This window comes from Anabrus simplex, chromosome 10, assembly GCF_040414725.1.
Source record: "Anabrus simplex isolate iqAnaSimp1 chromosome 10, ASM4041472v1, whole genome shotgun sequence".
NCBI lineage: Eukaryota > Metazoa > Arthropoda > Insecta > Orthoptera > Tettigoniidae > Anabrus > Anabrus simplex.
This window is the reverse complement of record NC_090274.1, coordinates 45,499,084-45,518,555: the sequence shown is the minus strand read 5'-3', so window position 1 is coordinate 45,518,555 and position 19,472 is coordinate 45,499,084. Positions and strand designations below refer to the sequence as shown.

General features: G+C 39.4%; 1 protein-coding gene across 3 annotated transcripts in view; it reads left to right on the top strand.

Annotated features, from left to right (window-relative positions):
• Asap (ArfGAP domain of ASAP) overlaps window positions 1-19,472 on the top strand; it is a 244,735-nt gene that overhangs the window by 141,018 nt on the left and 84,245 nt on the right. For all 3 annotated transcript variants that reach the window (XM_067154304.2, XM_067154302.2, XM_067154305.2), the window contains exons 3-6: window positions 51-305; window positions 5,120-5,205; window positions 6,566-6,725; window positions 14,701-14,980. In XM_067154304.2, the coding sequence (XP_067010405.2) occupies window positions 51-305; window positions 5,120-5,205; window positions 6,566-6,725; window positions 14,701-14,980 (781 nt within the window). The remainder of the gene's footprint in view (window positions 1-50; window positions 306-5,119; window positions 5,206-6,565; window positions 6,726-14,700; window positions 14,981-19,472) is intronic.

Below are 19,472 nucleotides of genomic sequence, written 5' to 3'. Positions count from 1 at the left end.
CTGTACTTTATTTTGTAAACCGTTGCTTATTTATCTTTCCCGTGTTACAGATGCAGAACATCAACAACATAGTTATGTTTCCCCTGGATAGCCTACTGAAAGGCGACCTTCGTGGAGTGCGCGGCGATCTCAAACGGCCGTTCGACAAGGCGTGCAAAGATTATGAGGCGAAGTATGCCAAGATCGAGAAGGAAAAGAAGCAGCAAGCAAAGGAGGCGGGGCTGATTCGTACCGAGGTAACATCAGCAGAGATCGCTGATGAAATGGAGAAGGAGCGTCGAGTCTTCCAGCTGCAGATGTGTGAGGTAGGTTCCGAAACTATGAAAATAATATTTCTTCTGAGAACCGTTCCGAGGACTTGGTTAAATTATATGCTTTTCAGGAGTTCTTTATTGCAAAATTTGACCTTGTTCATAACCAAACCCTTTGACCCTTAAACAGTAGTGGCGATTGGGAATTTAAAATTCAGTGGGGGGGTTAATGCAGACAACAAACAGTACCCGGGTTTGTGGGATATAGCGGACAGGGGTGAGGGTGGGTATTTTATACATCAGAACTTAAGAAACAAGGCACAAAATGGTAAGTTGTTTGGTGCTGTCTAAACTAATCTCGACAGAGAAGTAAAGGTTGACAGTTTATAAATTTAAGTGCGGTAATCATAAGTTTTTTAAAAAATTTTGATTCAATACTACACAATAAAACTTCCACCAAAGGAACAGTATTACGCATTTATTACAATTAAATAGAAGTACACATTAAGAAATTAAGAGACACTAAACAGACTGCCAGTTTGATGAATGCGCGCAGCAAGCGGGTGAATCATACCTCAGCGTCCATGACCTTGGCAATAAATATATATTTCTTTGACCTTTTCCGTAAGCGCAAAACAAAACCCAACTGGTTTAAAGAAACGGAAAAAAGACCTAGTAGGATTAAAAATTACAGAAAATTCACTATTCAATCGAACAATTTCTTTCTTTGTTTCTTAATCTGTTTACCCTCCAGGGTTGGTTTTTCCCTCGGACTCAGCAAGGGATCCCACCTCTACCACCTCAAGGGCAGTGTCCTGGAACGTTAGACATTGGGTCGGGGGATACAACTGGGGAAGATGACCAGTACCTCGCCCAGGAGGCCTCGTCTGCTATGCTGAACAGGGGCCTTGGTGGGGGATGGGAGGATTGGAAGGGATAGACAAGGAAGAGGGAAGGAAGTGACCGTGGCCTTAAGTTAGGTACCATCCCGGCATTTGCCTGGAGGAGAAGTGGGGAAACCACGGAATACCACTTCCAGGATTGCAGAGCCGGGAATCGAACCCGGCCTCCGGGGATGGCAGCTAATCACACTGACCACTACACCACAGAGGCGGACGAACAATTAAAGTCATAAATAAAATATAAGGTTCCAAGATAAATCTAACTTACGTTAAAAACAAATCTATTATCTCGGAAGATGAGAGGAAACTAAGATCAGAAAGAATGAAGAAATACTGGATACTAAGAAAAGAACAACACACAGAGAAATGATCGATTCAATGTACCCCAAAGAGGGTGAAACGAAAGAAGAAAATGCCCCTGCTACCCTTCCTCACAGCACGTACAAAGTCTCCATTACTTGGTGTGGCGCTATACAAATCGGTTAGCCGGGACTAACGACATTTTGTGCGTATTTCCGTTAGTAATTTTGTTAATAATTAAATTAAATAAAGGAAAGAATTAGCTGATAAGACAACAGGGCTTGTACAAATTGTTTTCTAAATAATTCCTAGTTTCAGCCGGCTAAAATTCGAATAAAAATGTAATGTTTTCTCCAAGAAGTTGGTGGGGGTGGGAATTGCCCCCCTAATCGCCGCTAGTGTCCTTCAATCCTTTTGGAGTTTCTGCCAACCGACCCATATGAACCTATCAACGTCTGCGTCCGTTAGGGTTGGATAAGGTTGAGGTAGGAGTGTCACGTGATCACTGTAACGTGTTCCCCACAGAATAAATCGGTCACAGTCTGTGATACCGGTACCGATGTACGCGAAAAATTAAAGGTTATTCATACCAAATACAGTAGAGACTGTATTTGTTCATACCATTCGACAAAGCTTCCTTCGAAACTTCACGAGCTACTTCATTGAAAATGAGACTTTTTCTTATACCATCCGAAGAACTAGGGGGTCAGTCACGACATTTTAAACAGGGGTAATGCTAGAATCTACTCTACATGGTGAAGGCGGGCGGGTTGAGTACAAAACGGGAAACGGTCTAAAGTAGAATCAGTTGGTGGCCCCATGGGTGGATTTCCATTTTTCGAATTGATTTGTAGGTAAGCAGTTAACATGAGTATTTTCTAACGGAGAATTGAAATGGCGTATGGCTTTCAGTGCCGGGAGTGTCCGAGGACATGTTTAGTTTTAGTTATTTGACTCCCGTAGGCGACCTGCGCGTCGCAATGAGGATGAAATGATGATGAAGACGACACATACACCCAGCCCCTGTGCCAGCGAAAGTAACCAATGATGGTTAAAATTTCCGACCCTGCCGGGAATCGAACCCGGGAGCCCTGTGACCAAAGGCCAGCACGCTGACCATTTAGCCATGAAGCTTTCTAATGGAGGTTGGTTTATACTACCACTTCTGAGAAAATATTGTGGTTACGGGTGATAAAAGTTATTGTGCTGATTTATAATTGCGGTGCGGTACTGCAAAAATATGTAATTAACTCTTTTACACAGTGGCCTAAAACTAATCAGTAAGAGTGCAATTACCACCTCTGTCTTTCATTAATGAATCCTGGACGTGTTTATTACTTCGTAGATTTTGTACAGAATTTACTTCCTTGCTTTACTGTTCTGTGCTATCCAGTAGTTCTTAGGCCTACTGTAATTTTCTTGGGTGTGAGGCTGAAAGAGAAGGGCTGAGATTCTATAGTTGCCAATCCAACTGAGTCCGGCATTACTTCCTTAGCAAATAATCTGTGGTTGCTACCATTACTTATGCTGTGCTTTGCCACATTCCTTGTCATACTTCCTTGAACCACTTCCCTTGACCTGTTGTTGTTGTTGTTGTTGTTGTTGTTGTCGTCCTCTGAAACCCGACCGTATTAGGTTCTTCAAAGCCTAGGACTCCATTCCTTTTCATTCGAGGCCCTTCTCGACTTGGCACGCCTTTCATTCCCCTACTGCTGGTGTTTTAATTTACCTACTGTGTTCTCTACCTATTTTATACGGCACCTAAGAATGTCCTTACCGAGCTCGATAGCTGCAGTCGCTTAAGTGCGGCCAGTATCCAGTATTCGGGAGATAGTAGGTTCGAATCCCACTGTCGGCAGCCCTGAAAATGGTTTCCCGTGGTTTCCCATTTTCACACATGGCAAATGCTGGGTAGTGTTGGCTACTGAATGTATGATTCGAAGCAGTGTATCGATTCATTCAAGTGTCCGAGTGAATCGATTCACAGGAACGGCGAGCTCACGGCACATGATTCAGCTTACTCCCAGCGGACAGTGCTGAGTGGCGCACTCACTGGACGTTGACGGGGAGCCGAGCTTCCGCTGCAGCGAGACATACAGTGAATCATGGCACATCGAAAGAATCGTGAACGAGCGCGGCTCAGTGAGACACATGATACACACGGCTCCTTATCGGCTCACTGGACACGCGGAGAGCCGAGCTTCCGCTGCAGCGAGACATACAGCGAGCCATGGCACATCGAAAGAATCGTGAACGAGCGCGGCTCAGTGAGACACAAGATACACACGGCTCCTTATCGGCTCACTGCAGCGAAACATACAGTGAGCCATGCTACACTGAAAGAATCGTATGCTATAATGGACTCTCGAGCTCAGCTCATTTGAAAATAATACCCATTTGCACTCACTGTCCTCTTCTTACAGGGAAGTTTAAATAATAGATGGATTTACTTGCAGTGTTATAAAGGTAGTCACAACATAATTCTGAAGTAGCTAGTAAGTAGGTAGGCTATTAGGTTATACTATTTATTAGTTTAATGAATCTTAGTATTATAACTTAGTTGACATTTGACAATTATACTCGACTCTAGCCTGCCCTATGACTGAGTCATGCTCATGACCACTCAAAAGTACCTGTTTTATATTGGGAAGAACGGCTCAGTATTCTCTCAGTTCATATGTCACATCGTTGCACAAGACTTCAATCATATGTGGACAGACGCAATAACAGTATGTTGAATCAGAAAACCAGCGGGCTACTGTACATCTCGGGTAGCCTATACAAAATATGACTATTAAAAAAATCCTCAGCTGATAGAAAAATACTGCGGTTAATATCGCCTGGCTATGCGCTTGCATTCGGGGGATGGTGGGTTCGAATCCCACCGTCGGCTACCTTCCTAATCCTAACCTTTCCCACCCTGCATCACCGGACACCTTCGATGTATTAGAGTAACTAGCATTTTTTCTAAGAAAGGAGTTCATAGTATGAAGACCAGATGGCAGCTGCGAGCACTGAATGCTGTTGCTGCTGTCTTACCAGCACATACTACACAGATGCAGTAGGAGCGGTGACCAATGAGCCGTGAATCGGATCACTGTATCGATTCAGTAACGTGAACGGAATCAAATGAATCGATTCAGTAAAATGAATCGAATGTCCCATCACTAATGCTGGGGCTGTACTTTAATTAAGGCCATGGCCGCTTCCTTCCCACTCCTAAACCTTTCTTGTCCCATCATCGCCATAAGACCTATCTGTGTCAGTGCGACGTAAAGCAACTAGCAAAAAAAAAAAAAGAATGTCCTTAATATACTTCCATATGTTACATGCTATGCCCGTACGGGCTCACAACTGGTGGGTTCAGGAATAGTGACCCTTAATCATATCTACCTATCTATCTATGTATCTGTCTATCCTTTCAAAAACTTGGATGGTAAGGTTTTGAATGTATTTGCCTCTCTTGACTGTATTTAGTTTTCAAGTCCCACGACTCTCTTCTTCCAAAATTCAAGAGCATTTCTTTTCCTGGTGTCCCTTGTTTACCCTCTGATCATGCTCATGAACATCCTTATCAAACAAGAATTTTTTTTTTTTTTTTAACTTTAAAAACGCTGAATATCTCAATATTAGGCTATATACTGTTATTATTTCTTTTCCTTACAGTACCTGATCAAAGTGAATGAAATCAAGACAAAGAAGGGCATTGAACTTCTCCAACATCTTGTGGAGTATTATCATGCACAAACAAAGTAAGTATGTTTTTTTGTGTGTGTAAAATATACTAATTTTAAAAAGAGTAACTGCCAGTGCCATTTCTGTTATATACTGTATATTTTGTCCTAAAACATGTCTTGCCAATGATTGTAATATGATTTGGCATTTTAACTTCTTGTTAACTTGCATTGCACAACTAGATACAGCTCAGTTATTGAATCATTACTCCAGTGCCCCGTGTTACATATGTGTAACATTGGGAATTTAGAACTTTCATCTCGCTAAGAAACATCTCTGCCGCTAATGCCCACTGTGGCAGATTAGTAACAAATTAGTAACAATGCATGCCATGTTTTTAATCATGCGTAGAATCCTTATAGAACAATCTTATAAATAAAATTCTGAATGAAAATAATATTTCTCCTATAGAGACCTATCCTGGGCTCTAATAAAAGTATCTCGCTCTATGCAGAAGGCAGAAGAGTGAATCCCAAAAAAGGGTCTTCTGTGAGAAGATGCTAGGAAGGAGACCAATAGAAAGGCCCAGGAAACATAAGTTTGTAAAGATAGATAAAACTGTAATATGGACCTCAGCATAAATTACATTATTTCAAAAGGTAAATCATGCAAATCTTGTTACATTATGCCTTTTAGGAGAGCATTGCATTCATTGCCATGGCCTGGGACTCACCAACCCACCCCTAAAAGCATATTTACTTTGACAAAAAAATAATAAAAAAGAATTGTGTAACTTTTTTCAATACACTACCACATGCGTCAGCAGCTTCTGCCATTGGCTGAAATGTATAAAATATGTCACTCTCAGAATTCAATACATATAGATGTGATTGCCAACTGCGACAAATTAATTGGCCTTAAACTGAACTGGCACAAAAGTCCGCCATATCTCATGTGCCCTCCCCTCCATTGCTTGGGTTGCATTTTATTATGCACCCTCTTGATGATTTAGACAAATGGAGTCACTATGGAGGCAGGTTTTTTCAAACCAATTGAATGTTGCTAAGAAGCATCTTGTCATCAGTTGGTACCTTGACAGATAATCATGTAACCAACTAAGCCACAAGCATCGAAAGACCCTATTATTGTTGTTGTTGTTTAATAGAATCTGATGATGTTCTTCAAGTTTTCCTGTTTATAATTAAACTATCTTTTTCAGCTTATTAAATGTTTTTTTTTTTTTTTTTCAGGTATATTCTAATTTTATTAATCCTGAAATGTTTTCGACACACTGAATGTAGAGTATATTGAACATAATCATAGAACTGCTCGATATACATAAGGTTGTTCCAAAAGCCATTTTGAGACATTTAAAAGCTCATTTTCAGATCCTAAAAACTGACCAACTTCAAGAGTGTTCTCTTTGTTTTTTTATAGTTACTTCCAAGATGGATTGAAGACCATAGAACATTTTGGAAGCTACGTGGCTGACTTGTCAATAAAGCTGCAGAAAATCCGACAGAAGCAAGATGAAGAGAGGCGGAGGCTACTTGAACTCAGAGCTTTGTTGCGAAGCTCACCAGGGCTGGATAAGGAGGTTAGTTCCACCACTTAAAATTCAGTTATGAATATGAGAATTTTTTCTTTACTCTTTTGTCAAGGAATTAAATTCAGAAACTGTGACTAAAGAAGAAACAACAATGTTTCTGTTGATATAGGGCCTAGGTATTGTATTCAAGGGATCATACTAAATCCAACAGTGGGAGGCTGAAAACTGAAAAGGATAACAGTGACACAATGTATATTTTTGTGTTAATTAGCAGCAGCATTTCTTTAAATGCTCATAGCTAGCAGCAGAAATCATTAATGTACTAGTTTTCCATGACTAAATGGTTAGCTTGCTGGTCTTTGGTCACAGTGGCCCTGGGTTTAATTCCCAGGAGGGTCGGGAATTTTAACCAACATGGGTTAATTTTGCTGGCACAGGGGCTGGGTGTATGTGTCGTCTTCATCATCATTTCATCCTCAAGATGCGCAGGTCGCCTACGGATGTCGAATCAAAAAACTTGCACCTGGTGAACTGAATAAGTCCTCGGACACCCCCGGCACTAAAAGCCATATGCCATTTCATTATTAGTTTTACATACCAATAACTACTTTTAGGCTTTTTTTGGAAGCACTGAGGTGCCAACATTTTGTCCTGCAGGATTTCTTTTAAGTGCGAGAAAGTCTGTTGTTACAAGGTTGGCGTTTTCAGTACTTTTAGATATCACTGGACTGTGCCAGGATCAAATCTAGCAACTTATGCTCGGAAGACAAGTGCTGCACCGCCTGAACTACTTAGTCTGACTGGCAATAGAAAGTAATTGTTATCCAGCTATCTCTATCGAGTTCAAAGTCCTGTTGTGTAATTGTGATTTCTGTGTAATATTTTGGATAAGAAATAAATTGACAAGACCTTTTCAATACAATATATCAAGTAAATAATATTCCATCAGTCTTGGGACTAGTTTCAGCTACCCAGTAGTAATTTCCAGCCCAATAAATATTGAACGGGTTATGTGATAACTAAAACATATGTATACCAGACAAAGACAATGTTGCAGGAATAATTATAACATTAGAATACATATAATAACAAAAATTACGGTTATGATCTTCTTGTCATAATATGATGTCTTTAAGTTGACTTAGGTCCTCATGCAAAGAAGTACATCTGGAAATGATAGCTAGAATTAGGAATGAATCGACATACAGAAAAGAAATTAAAAAGGAGAAAAATTATTTATGATACTCTCCTCTAATGTTTGATGTAGAACAAGCACCAACTTGCTGGAGGAAGCAGGCAGGCCATGTAAACAAAGGAGTGGATAGGGAACAAGCACTGACTTGTTTTTCTCCTTTTTAATTTATTTTCAGTATGTTTATTCATTTTTAATTCTGGCTATCATTTCCAGATTTACTTCTTTGCCGGAGGACCTAAGTCAACTTTAAAGACATCATATTATGACAAGAAGATCATAACCATAATTTTTATTATTATATGTATTCTAATGTTATCATTATTCCTGCAACATTCTTTGTCTGGTATACATATGTTTTAGTTATCACATAATCTGTTTAATTTTTATTTGGCTGAAGACGGCCACTGGGTGGCTGAAACTAGTCCCAAGACTGATGTAATATTATTTAATATATTATATTGTATTTTTATTAGAATTGTACTTCAATATGAAACAAAAATGACATCTATAACTTACAGTATTTTGGATACATTAGATGATGAAGATGATAATAATAATAATAATAATAATAATAATAATAATAATAATAATAATAATAATAATAATAATAATAATATGGACACATTATCAGAATGAACACTAACAGACTAACTAAAAGAATTCTCAACCTGGCCCTTTCATTTAAAACCAAGAACAACTGGCTTCGTGAAATTGATTCAGATCTCCAGGAAATCAACATGGATGAAGTGATTATGGGAGGAGAAGAAGGCCAGCACATCAGCTAAGCTGGTTCAATTGAGCTCTTAAGTAGGGCATTACGATGTAGTAAAAAAAAAAAATTAAAAAAAAAAATTAAAAAAAAAATAATAGCCTCCAGAGAGGCCTGGTGCAGGTATAGGCGACCTATGCATCCGTGTGGGTGAGACCCTATCCAAGATGTAATCTAATGTTGAATATGTCATAAACACCCAGCCCCCGAGTCATAGGAATTAAGTAATGAAAGTTAAAATCCCCGACCCGACCAAGAATCGAACCTGAGACCCCTTGAACCAAACAGTATGCCAACCATTAAGCCATGGAGCCAGACAAGTACTGTAGTGATTTTAGTTGAATTTGATGAGCCTTCTGTTTTACTGAAATGTATTTATTATGTTCTGATAGACAGGAAGTGAGTTCCTACTGAGGGAACATGTTAATTTTATTCTGAGGTGCCTCTGTGTTGCTGCTTGCTGTTTAATTTTACCCCAGCTGGAGGCAGTGAAGGTCACTGGACAAGCACTAATCAGCCGTGATGAGTTGTTTGTTCAGAGTTACACACCTGATTACCTCCATTACTGTCGTGGGTGTCAATAAAGGATAGCTCGTTAAAGCTTCTCCTCTATATTCTTCAGAAATGAACATTCTTTATACATTGATATTGTGCTATTTATTTTTTTATTTGTAGATTGTGTATTGATTTGGTTATTTTTCTCTCCAAATCTAGAATTGAATACTTGCCATTCTAACTGTAACAGCAATGGCAGCTCATGAAGTTTGGTGATGGGGTGCTCACATATTTCATTTTAAAAAAGGAACAAAATTAATGTTGGGTAATTTCTGACGTAGCCTCCATGGCTCAGGCAGCAGCACACCAGCCTCTCGCTGTTAGGTTCCGTGGTTTCAAATCCCAGTCACTCCATGTGAGAATTGTGCTGGACAAAGCAGAGTTGGGGCAGGTTCTTCTCCAGGTACTCTGGTTCTATCTGTCGTTCATTAATGATTGCTCCAGAGGAGTGCAACAGGCTTCAGCAGCCGGCAGAATTCCTATCCTCGCCGCTAGATAGGGGCTTCATTTATTCTGTTCCTGACCCGGTCGAATGACTGGAAACAGGTTGTGGACTTTCATTTTCAATGTTGGATAATTTCTGAAGGATATGTAACCTTTACAGTTTGTTGAAACTAAACTGGAAAACTTAGAGGTTGTATATTAACTGCGCCAAAACTGAAAGGAAATGGCTTCAATGTTAAGATGGATATTAACCTAAATGTAAAATCAGATCATAACAGTCGCCTAAGCCAAAAATGTGGCGTGGCCAGTATGGGACCCCATGCTGAGCCTGGCATTACTTAACACTTGTGCCTGACTCCAGACTTTCATTTTCCCTACCTCTTAGTTAAATAATCTTCTGTTATGACAGCAGTAAGCTCTTCAGTTTACTTTGTCAACATCTTCATTCTTAGAAGAGATGGAACTCCCAGGGTTAGTACCTTATTAAGACTTGTTCTACTCAGAATTTTGATTTTCAGAACAGAAATTACATTTCTGAGAGAAGTATGTTACAGAAGAAATGGAGAAAGAGACCGAGCGAGTTGGCCGTGCAGTTAGGGGCGCGCAGTTGTGAGCTTGCATCCGGGAGATAGTGGGTTTGAACCCCACTGTCAGCAGCCCTGAAGATGGTTTTCTGTGGTTTCCTATTTTCACACCAGGCAAATACTGGGGTTGTACCTTAATTAAGGCCATGACCGCTTCCTTCGTACTCCTAGGCCTTTCGTATCCCATCGTCGCCATAAGACATAAAGCAAAATTGAAAAAATAATAATAATAATAATAATAAGTTATGTTTGTAAGACAGAAGATATTATGAGTAGAATTTTGTAAATAATTGAAATTTACTAAGGATGAGCTGTGTATTTAATAGAAAAATTGTTACTGTAAATTGTATAGTACTGTATTTTAGGAAAATGTCTTCTTCGCTTGTTAATTTAAAATTTAGTGCTTGATAATAATGTATTTTTGTGTACCAGTACTATTTGCAACTGAGGTAGATACCTCATTTGCAAATAAATTATTTTGATTTGGTTTGATTTGATTTTGATTTTGATTTGATTTTTTAAATTTTGATTTGATTTTGATTTGATTTGATGGAGCGTATGGCATCACTAAGAATTTTTTCAACAAGAAATGCCTATGTACAAATTATAAGGCACTACAACACAGCAGGGAAATGTCTTTATGCAAGTGAACGTTTAATTTTGAACTATAGGTAAACTGGAGTTACTAGAAAGAAGAATCATGAGAAAAATCTTAGGACCAATGAAAACAATAGAACAATGGAAAATAAAAATTAATAAGGAAATATACCAGAACATAGAAAATATAACAGAAACAATAAGAAAAAGGAGATTGCTAATTTTTTTGGAGATATCTATAGAATGGATGACAACAGATTGACAAAACAGATATTCAAGTGCCTTTGGGAGAAAAAGTCAACAACGAGCTGGATAAAAGAGGTCAAAAAAGATTTATAAAGAAATAAAATAAGAGAAAAGGAAACTAAAGAAAGAGAGATTTTTTAAAAACGAAAGTCTATAATGAAGATGTATGTATGATGTATGTTAATCTCTCTTGTACTTGCCTAGTAAAGTCGTGTTAATGCGGACATTGTTATTACATACAGTGTATGCTGTACGTGATTGCATGATCTGAAGGCCAGCAGGTTAAGTAGTTTAAACTTGGGAGGATTGAATAATGAAGTGAGGACAGTGTTTATGTGCTCCTTGTCTCAGAGCAGATTAAACTTCCTTAACTTTCATTGCTATCCAAGGTCAGAGAGAGAACCAACCAGATTTACGAGGTGGTGATGTCGTAACCTTGCAATGATAGGGGCTATAGTTTTAACAGTAGGTGGTGCAGTTTCTTCTTCCTGTGAGCCAGAAATTTTACCATCGTTTAGTAGTGTCATGAACCCTCAGTTTTAAGAGGCAGAATAGCTCACTCTGTGGGTCAGTGGTAGATTTTTGGCCTCTGGATCCGAAGATCGCAGGTTCAAACAAACAAATATAACTGGATTTTTGAAGGGCGGAAAGAAGTGAATTTACAACTCCATGTCGTACGATGGCGCTGGATTGTGGAAGATCGCTGGTGACACATTTGGTGTTCATCTGACAATATTAAATAAGACTCAGGCATAGATTGCCCAACAGACATTCAATTTACTCTGCCAATTAACAAATTGGAGTGCCAAAATTGGCTTGCGGGCAGCATGACAACAATGATTATTAGTATTATTATTATTATTATTATTATTATTATTAGAAACAGAATACAAAATTGGTTTTACGGCTAACATAAGATCAGTGTATAGAAAAACATTAAAAATGTGATGAGATGACCCCTGCTCTGCTCGAAAAAGAGGACTCTTGAGACCTGAAATGGCTGGGCAGACTGGCTCAGACTGTAGACCTATGGCCTTTTGAGCCCAAGTTTGCTGGTTCAATCCCAGCTCAGGCCAGTGGGATTTAAAGCTGCTTAAATATGCAAGAACGAAGAGTGCAAGTTTACGCTTTTACCTAGAGGCAACCTGAACTCTCCCTGGGATAAAAGTTTACACGTATCATTAATGCAACAGTGCGTTTTCGCGGGTTGTTGTTCCAGAAAAACACCATTGCATTCACTCGGGGGTGAGACTACACAAGTGTACAATATGCGGTAATACGTTACCATGAAAAACTACAGATTAACCAATATAATAATGCTCTTCAGGACCTGCTCACCTAATGAGCTAAACTGAGCACTGTCCCTGCATTGCAGGAGGCCATAGCCCTTAGGGGATTCACACGGCTAATTTATTTATTTATTTTATTTATTTATTTTAAATATGCCAGCTTTGTATTGATAGATTTACTGGCTCATAAAGGAACTCATGTGAAACAAAATTCCAATGTCTTAGCATCCTCAAAGTAGTCAGTGGGGCATAAGAATATTATTATTATTAAATTTTAATTTTAATTTTGCACATGTTCTGCTTACTCTCCTGTATTTAATACAACTGCACATTACATTATAAAAGTGAGTTGCTATTGCATCCCTAAGTACAGGGTCTTTCACTCACAGTGGGGTCGGCTGGCGCAGCGCAGTGGGTAGATGGGCCAGCTGATCAGACGAGCATATGGCAACTCGCTGAGCTTGGGGCCGGGAGAGTGCCCATATGAATTGCATGCAAATAACAAGCACACATAATAACGCATAAACAAAGTAAAATAATTTCGCACCTTGTCACAGAATATATTAAGAATGTCTTCCACCTGTATCTACACATTTCTGGCTTCAGGAAATTTTCATTCATACACTTTACTTCATCTACCGAGATAAATAAAATTGAGGCTGAGTTCATCTACAGTGTGAAAATGGGATTGTTGGCAGCAGTAACTGCAGACAGGATAATAGGGCCTGCATATTTTGAAACCACAATCACTGGGCAGAGATATAGGAATGATATTCTCGTTCCATTTTTTAACAATTGACGGACAATGAATGCCAGTCTGGATATTTCCAGCAAGACTAGGCAACCGCGAATACAGCTAACGAGTCATTAAGTTTAATTGAGGAAGTTTTTGACTACAGAGTAATTAGTAAACCATTGTGACCCGCAAGGTCCCCACACCTTGTGGTTTGCGATTTTTATTTATGGGACAAATTGAAAAATAAAGTTTATGCAACAAACCCTCACACTACCGGGCGAGTTGGCCGTGCGGTTAGAGGCGCTCTGCTGTGAGCTTGCATCCAGGAGATAGTGGGTTCAAATCCCACTGTCGGCAGGCCTGAAGATGGTTTTCCGTGTTTCCCATTTTCACACCAGGCAAATGCTGGGGCTGTACCTTAATTAAGGCCACGGTCGCTTCCTTCCCAGTCATAGCCCTTTCTTGTCCCATCGTCGCCATAAGACCTATCTGTGTCGGTGCGACATAAAAGCCACTAGAAAAAGAAAACCTCGCACTGTAGATGAACTCGGCCTCAATTTCTCTCGTGATATTTTATTTATTTCTGTAGATGAACTAATGCGTGTGAATGAAATTTTCTTTAGATGAAGCCAAAAATGTGTAGATGCAGGTGGAGGACATTTTCAACATCTTCTGTGACAAGGTGAGAAATTACTTTACTTTGATTATGCGTTTTTATGTGTGCTTGTTATGTACATGCGACTCATATGGGCGCTCTCCCGGCCTCAAGCTCAGAGAGTTGCCATGTGCTCGTCTGACCAGCTGGCCCATCTACCCGCTGCGCTGTGCCGGCCGGCCCCACTTTGAGTGAAAGACCCTGTACTTATTTCTTCTGCATCATTGATGAACTTTGATCTTCTGATGCAAAATTCAAAATAAACACTCACACAAGGTACTGTAATGTTGTAAAAGCTGTTAAAACCAAACTGAGTATCTTGTATGGTTCATTCCTTTAAACATTACATTGTCAAGCCGATATGAGTACATATAATTGTTGGCAATTAACTATCCTTTGGACGTACACAGAATTATTAAATCACAAGGCAAGGAAAACTTACATTTATTTCACTAGCAAACACAGCACTACAACAGCCATTAAGAAAAAAATCCACTAACAAAACACTGAACACAGCAGAGAGATTAGCATGTGAAGATACTCAGAGTTCTAAGATTTAACACTGCTGAAGTCTCGATATGTCGAGGCTTCCACAATCCAAATTACTAACTTATGTAAATATTCACCCTGTATATTGAAAACCTCCCAAAATACCATGTTCCATCATCAAAAAAGGATAAAGAAATGTTGAGATAACTGGTATTTTGCATAACTTGATTTCCATATTATGGACACTCTGCTGTATTTTATTTCTTTGATTGAGATTTATAGAAAGAAAGAAAGAAAGAAAGAAAGAAAGAAAGAAAGAAAGAAAGAAAGAAAAACCTAACTTCATGTTCATTACCATTTCGTAGACTCATGTAACTTAAAATAGCCTGTTGTTTCATATGCTGATTTAACTGTTCATTTCTGTTTGATGTACAATTTGAGTGAGTGCTCTTTTGTCTTTGCAGTCTACCTCATTAAACACAAGTGCAGATAAGGGTGCAGGATACTCGTTGCATCAGCTGCAAGGAGATAAGCAGCATGGAGTAACTCGTACGGGGCATCTGCTAAAGAAGTCCGAAGGGAAAATGAGGCGAGTGTGGCAGAAGAGACGATGCAGAGTACAGGCAGAAGGCTTTCTCGACATCTGTCATGCGGATGAAACCAAACCTCCGACTCGTGTCAACCTTCTCACCTGTCAGATCAAGCTAGTGCCGGATGACAAACGTTGTTTTGACCTCATTTCCTGTAAGTTGTTCTCTACTCTGTTCGTTTACAATTTTCAGTGTTTTGTCTAAAACTAATATTTTTCTAGCACAATACATTGTTTGCTACTTCTTGATTTTATCTCTTTCCCTGTTCTGCTTTCCTGCTAAACTTGTTGTTGTTCCCAAGAAGTACTATGAGGGGGCATTAAAAAAAAACCCAGATTCTTGAAAGCAGCCCTCGGAATTTCAAAGTATACCAAGTCAAGACTAGCGTACGAACTCGCGAGAGAAACATTTCTAATAGAGGATCTGAGATGGAAATTCAATCTGCCCTGTACAGAGAACTGGAAGAAACTGCGGTTAGAGAGGGAGAAGAAAAAGGAGGAGATATGGCCAGAGTTCTACTCTTCAGAGGCCACGATGAACAGAGCATGGACCGGCACAAACCAGGAGCTGAGACATTTTGTAAATTCCATGGCAGTCCATGGCTACCATCATAAAATCTGTAGGTCGAAGACATACCACGACCCGGACTCGATGTGCATATGTGAACTCTGTGATAAACATTTTGACCGATATCACGTACTGTCGTGTAAAAATCGTGTGAAATCAATCATAGACCTCTGTATTGATTAATTATCCTAATACTGCACAACTTGTGCGCAATAAAGTTTATATATATTTTTTAAAAACCTGAATAATTTTATTACTGGAAAATACAGGCTACTTTTTTTCACATTCGCATGCACTTTTGAATTGTTCTCCCTTGGACACAATGCAATGGTTTAGTCTACTCTTCCCGCTCCATGCTCCTGTAAGCCCTTCTTGCATAGTCTGTTGAGTATGCTCAAAATTTTATTGTTCAACTCCTGGTCACTATGAAACTGATGACCCTGAAACTCCTAGGAAATAGGTGCTAGGTCTGGCAAATAAGGTGGGTGTGGCATCACCTCATTGTCCAATGAAGGGGTTGTTTCTCGAGTCTTGATGGCGTGATGAAGGATCCATCTCATTTGAAGAAGCTGTGGTCATTTTTCAGTGTTCAAACTCTTGAGGTGCCCCTTCAATACCTCACCACAGTAAGCAGCAGTAATGGTGCGTTGCTTCTTCACCAAGTGACACAATGCCTTGCTGGTCAAGAAAAGACAAAGTGATAAACTGGAAGTATGGAAAGAATACATCAAAGATCTCTTCAGAGATGTGCAACCTGCTGCTGATGGAAGGAGTGAGTGTTCTGAAGGACGTACAATCTTAAAATGAAATGTAATTCCGCCTGGGATCCTGAAACTCGTTGACGATGGTAGTGTTGAAAAAAATTGTAAAACTTTTCAGTGATATATATGACACTGGAGAAATTCCTGAAGATTGGTTGTCATTAATTTTTGTTCCCCTGCCTGTACATTCCAAACAATACAGTGGCTTTTGACTTATCAGTTTAATGAGCCATTGCTAAATCTTTTCTGAGAGTAGTTCATGGCAGAATAAGAAAGAAATGCAAAGAAAACATTGAAGAAACATAGTTTGGATTCAGAAACGGTTTTGGAATTCTCAAAGCTCTTTTGGGGTTAATAGTCCTACAAAAATGCCAAGATGTGTATGCTCGCTTCATAGACTATGGAAAAACATTTAACAGACAGACATGAGGAACTTGTGAGACTGAGAGCCTATACTGGAAGCAAAAAGCTGTAGTTAGGATACACGGAGTGACGAATCACCTGGATGTTCGTAAACACATCAGGCAAGGATGTGTGTTGTCCCCTTTACTGTTCAACCTATACTCCGATGCTTTTTTCAAGGAAACACTAGCAGATACAGAAGTGGGAGTACATGTCAATGGAGAAATAATAAGCACACTACAATATGCAGATAACATCTGAATGGGACTGGAAATGGACTCTATAAAAGAGAAGCTAAGGACTTTGAGACTAACATAGTATGGACATGTAAAGAGAATGCCTGGCACAAGAACACTACTCGCATGCCTAAAAAGAAGGGTTGAAGGAAGAAGGCCGGTGAGAAGACTTAGGAAGAGATGGCTACAGTAGCTGAGAGAGGATTTGCAGGTTAGAGGAGGGAATTGAGCGTCACTGATGAGAGACCAGGCATTTCTGGACAGAAGACAATGGCGGAGACTAGTTCAACACCACCTTAACCCGGCACACTGGAGGAGTTCGTTGATGATATGTAATTGATGTGGTTATCCTTGGTGAGAGTATTGAGACTTACATCTATCTTTAGACAAGCTGAATGACACTACTGAAGAAATGAACTTAAATATAAATGCTGACAGAACAAAACTTAATGATTTTCAGCAAGATAAAGAACAAGACTACCGGGCGAGTTGGCTGTGCTGTGAGGGGCGTGCAACTGTGAGCTTGCATTTGGGACATAATGGGTTCGAACCCCACCGTTGGCAGCCCTGAAAATGGTTTTTCGTGGTTTCCCATTTTCACACCAGGTAAATGCTGGGGCTGTACCTTAATTAAGACGGCTGCCTCCTTTCCACTCCTAGGCCTTTCCTGTCCCATCGTCACCATAAGACCTATCTGTGTCTGTGTGACGTAAAGCAAATAAAATTGTTGGTTGCTCCAAGTAGCCTTTGTAGTAGCCTCCATGGTACGCACTAGCCATGCATCCTCGTGGGTGTGCTATTTACCAACTGATGAGCCCAAATTAGCACACTGGGGCGAAACGCTGGCAACCAGGAATGAGTTCGCTGGAAAATTTATTATGTCCAATAACGGACCAACTATATTGGTATTATAAATTTACTCATTCAGGACAAATATTTCAAGTTTTCTATGGGAATCAACAACTGTATCATAGAAATAGCCTGAACCATATTTAACAGAATGAACTCTTTGTTATGTAATGATGCTGTCACCATATGCTTCAGATCAGCTGGGTAGATTGAATAAGAAACAGAAGATGTTTTGACACGATTGAGAAAGGAACGGGAGATAATAAACACCATCAACACCCAGAAACTCGCCTACTTTGGTCCTGTGATGCGACACTCCGAAAGGTATGATCTGCTCCATCTAATCACACAGGAAAAGATGTGAAAGACGTGGCCCAAGCAGGAGGAGGATCTCATGGCTGGGTAACCTCTGTCGGTGATTTAGCCTTTCCTCAATAGCCCTCTTCAGATCAGCCATTATTAGGATGACTTCACTAACATGATTACAAACATCCTCTTGCAGACATGGGACTTCAAAAAGAAGTAGTAGAAAAAAAAGATGATATAGAGTAAGGTTTGCAGACAATTCCCTTTCAGAATAAACCCGACCTAAATAACACCATTCAATAAAGCATGCAAATATTATTTCATCTCACTATACTAAGCACTATTTTTGATCTTTATCCTCAGATAAGAGGAACCCACACTGTGTGATGGTCACACCAGTCAGTGGTTCCTTCGATGCACCCTTTCTGCTAACCCATGTTATTGTTTGAAGTGGTGTCTGTCTGTAATCGCACATTGCTTACAGCTTATAACAAAATTTGCATTCTCTCATAACAATTCCTCTTCCATATTCCCCTATCCAGCCACCACAGCTGTTCCTCAACTGTGTTCTAAACCAGGTCCCTTCTTATTATACTGCTCTTGATGAAGTCCAGCCATCTTAATCTGGGCCTATTTCTTATTCTCCTTCCTTCAATATTAGCCTCTATCATCTGCTTTGGTATCCTTCCCTCTTCATCCTTTGTAACATGTCCAAACTTTCTCAAAATATTTCTTCTCATTCCATTGGAAAGCTTTTCCACTCTGATTTCATTCCTGATATTTTCATTTTTTGCTCTGTCCTTCCTTGTTGTTCCTATTATACTTCTTAAAAAATTAATTTCACTAACCTGAATGTTACTGTCCTTTCCTTTCGCGAGTGTCCAGGTCTCTGCTTCATGTGTCAGTATGGGACAATAATACATTCTATACATTACCTCCCTTACACTTCCTTCTCTCAGATAAAGTTCTTCATACTCTGGTGAAATGGATTTCATCTTCCTGTTCTCCATGTCCAATACTCCATCAGTTCGCCTTGCAAGTACATGAAGATTTGCACAGTTTTAACCCTAGAACTCCCGCGTGTCTTTCCCTAAATGCCAAACCATTTACTTATGCATTGCAAATATATTCTTTAAATAAATTTAAGCACGCTGTGCTAGAGAAAAGTCAGACATGCAGCACACCGTATTACTCAGAAAACTTTATTTAACATGCTCATTAGATAATTTACTTACTTATCTGGTGATAATCAGGCGATCAGAATTTTGGAAAACTAAGTTTTTGCTTTTTATGTTTTCAAGTTCGCCATTAATGATAAAATCACTTATTTAAATTGACTATATACAAAACATGCAAAAATTCTTCTAGTTTTTAAAAATATTAAGTTCTCAAAGGTAAAGACAGAAACAAAAACTAAAAAAGAATTAAAATTTCCAAGCTGCACACTGTTCTGTCAGCTGTTGAGCACTACTTGGAGTCATTCTTGGAGAGTTTTCTTTTCCTGTCAGGCCTCATAGGTCTCCAG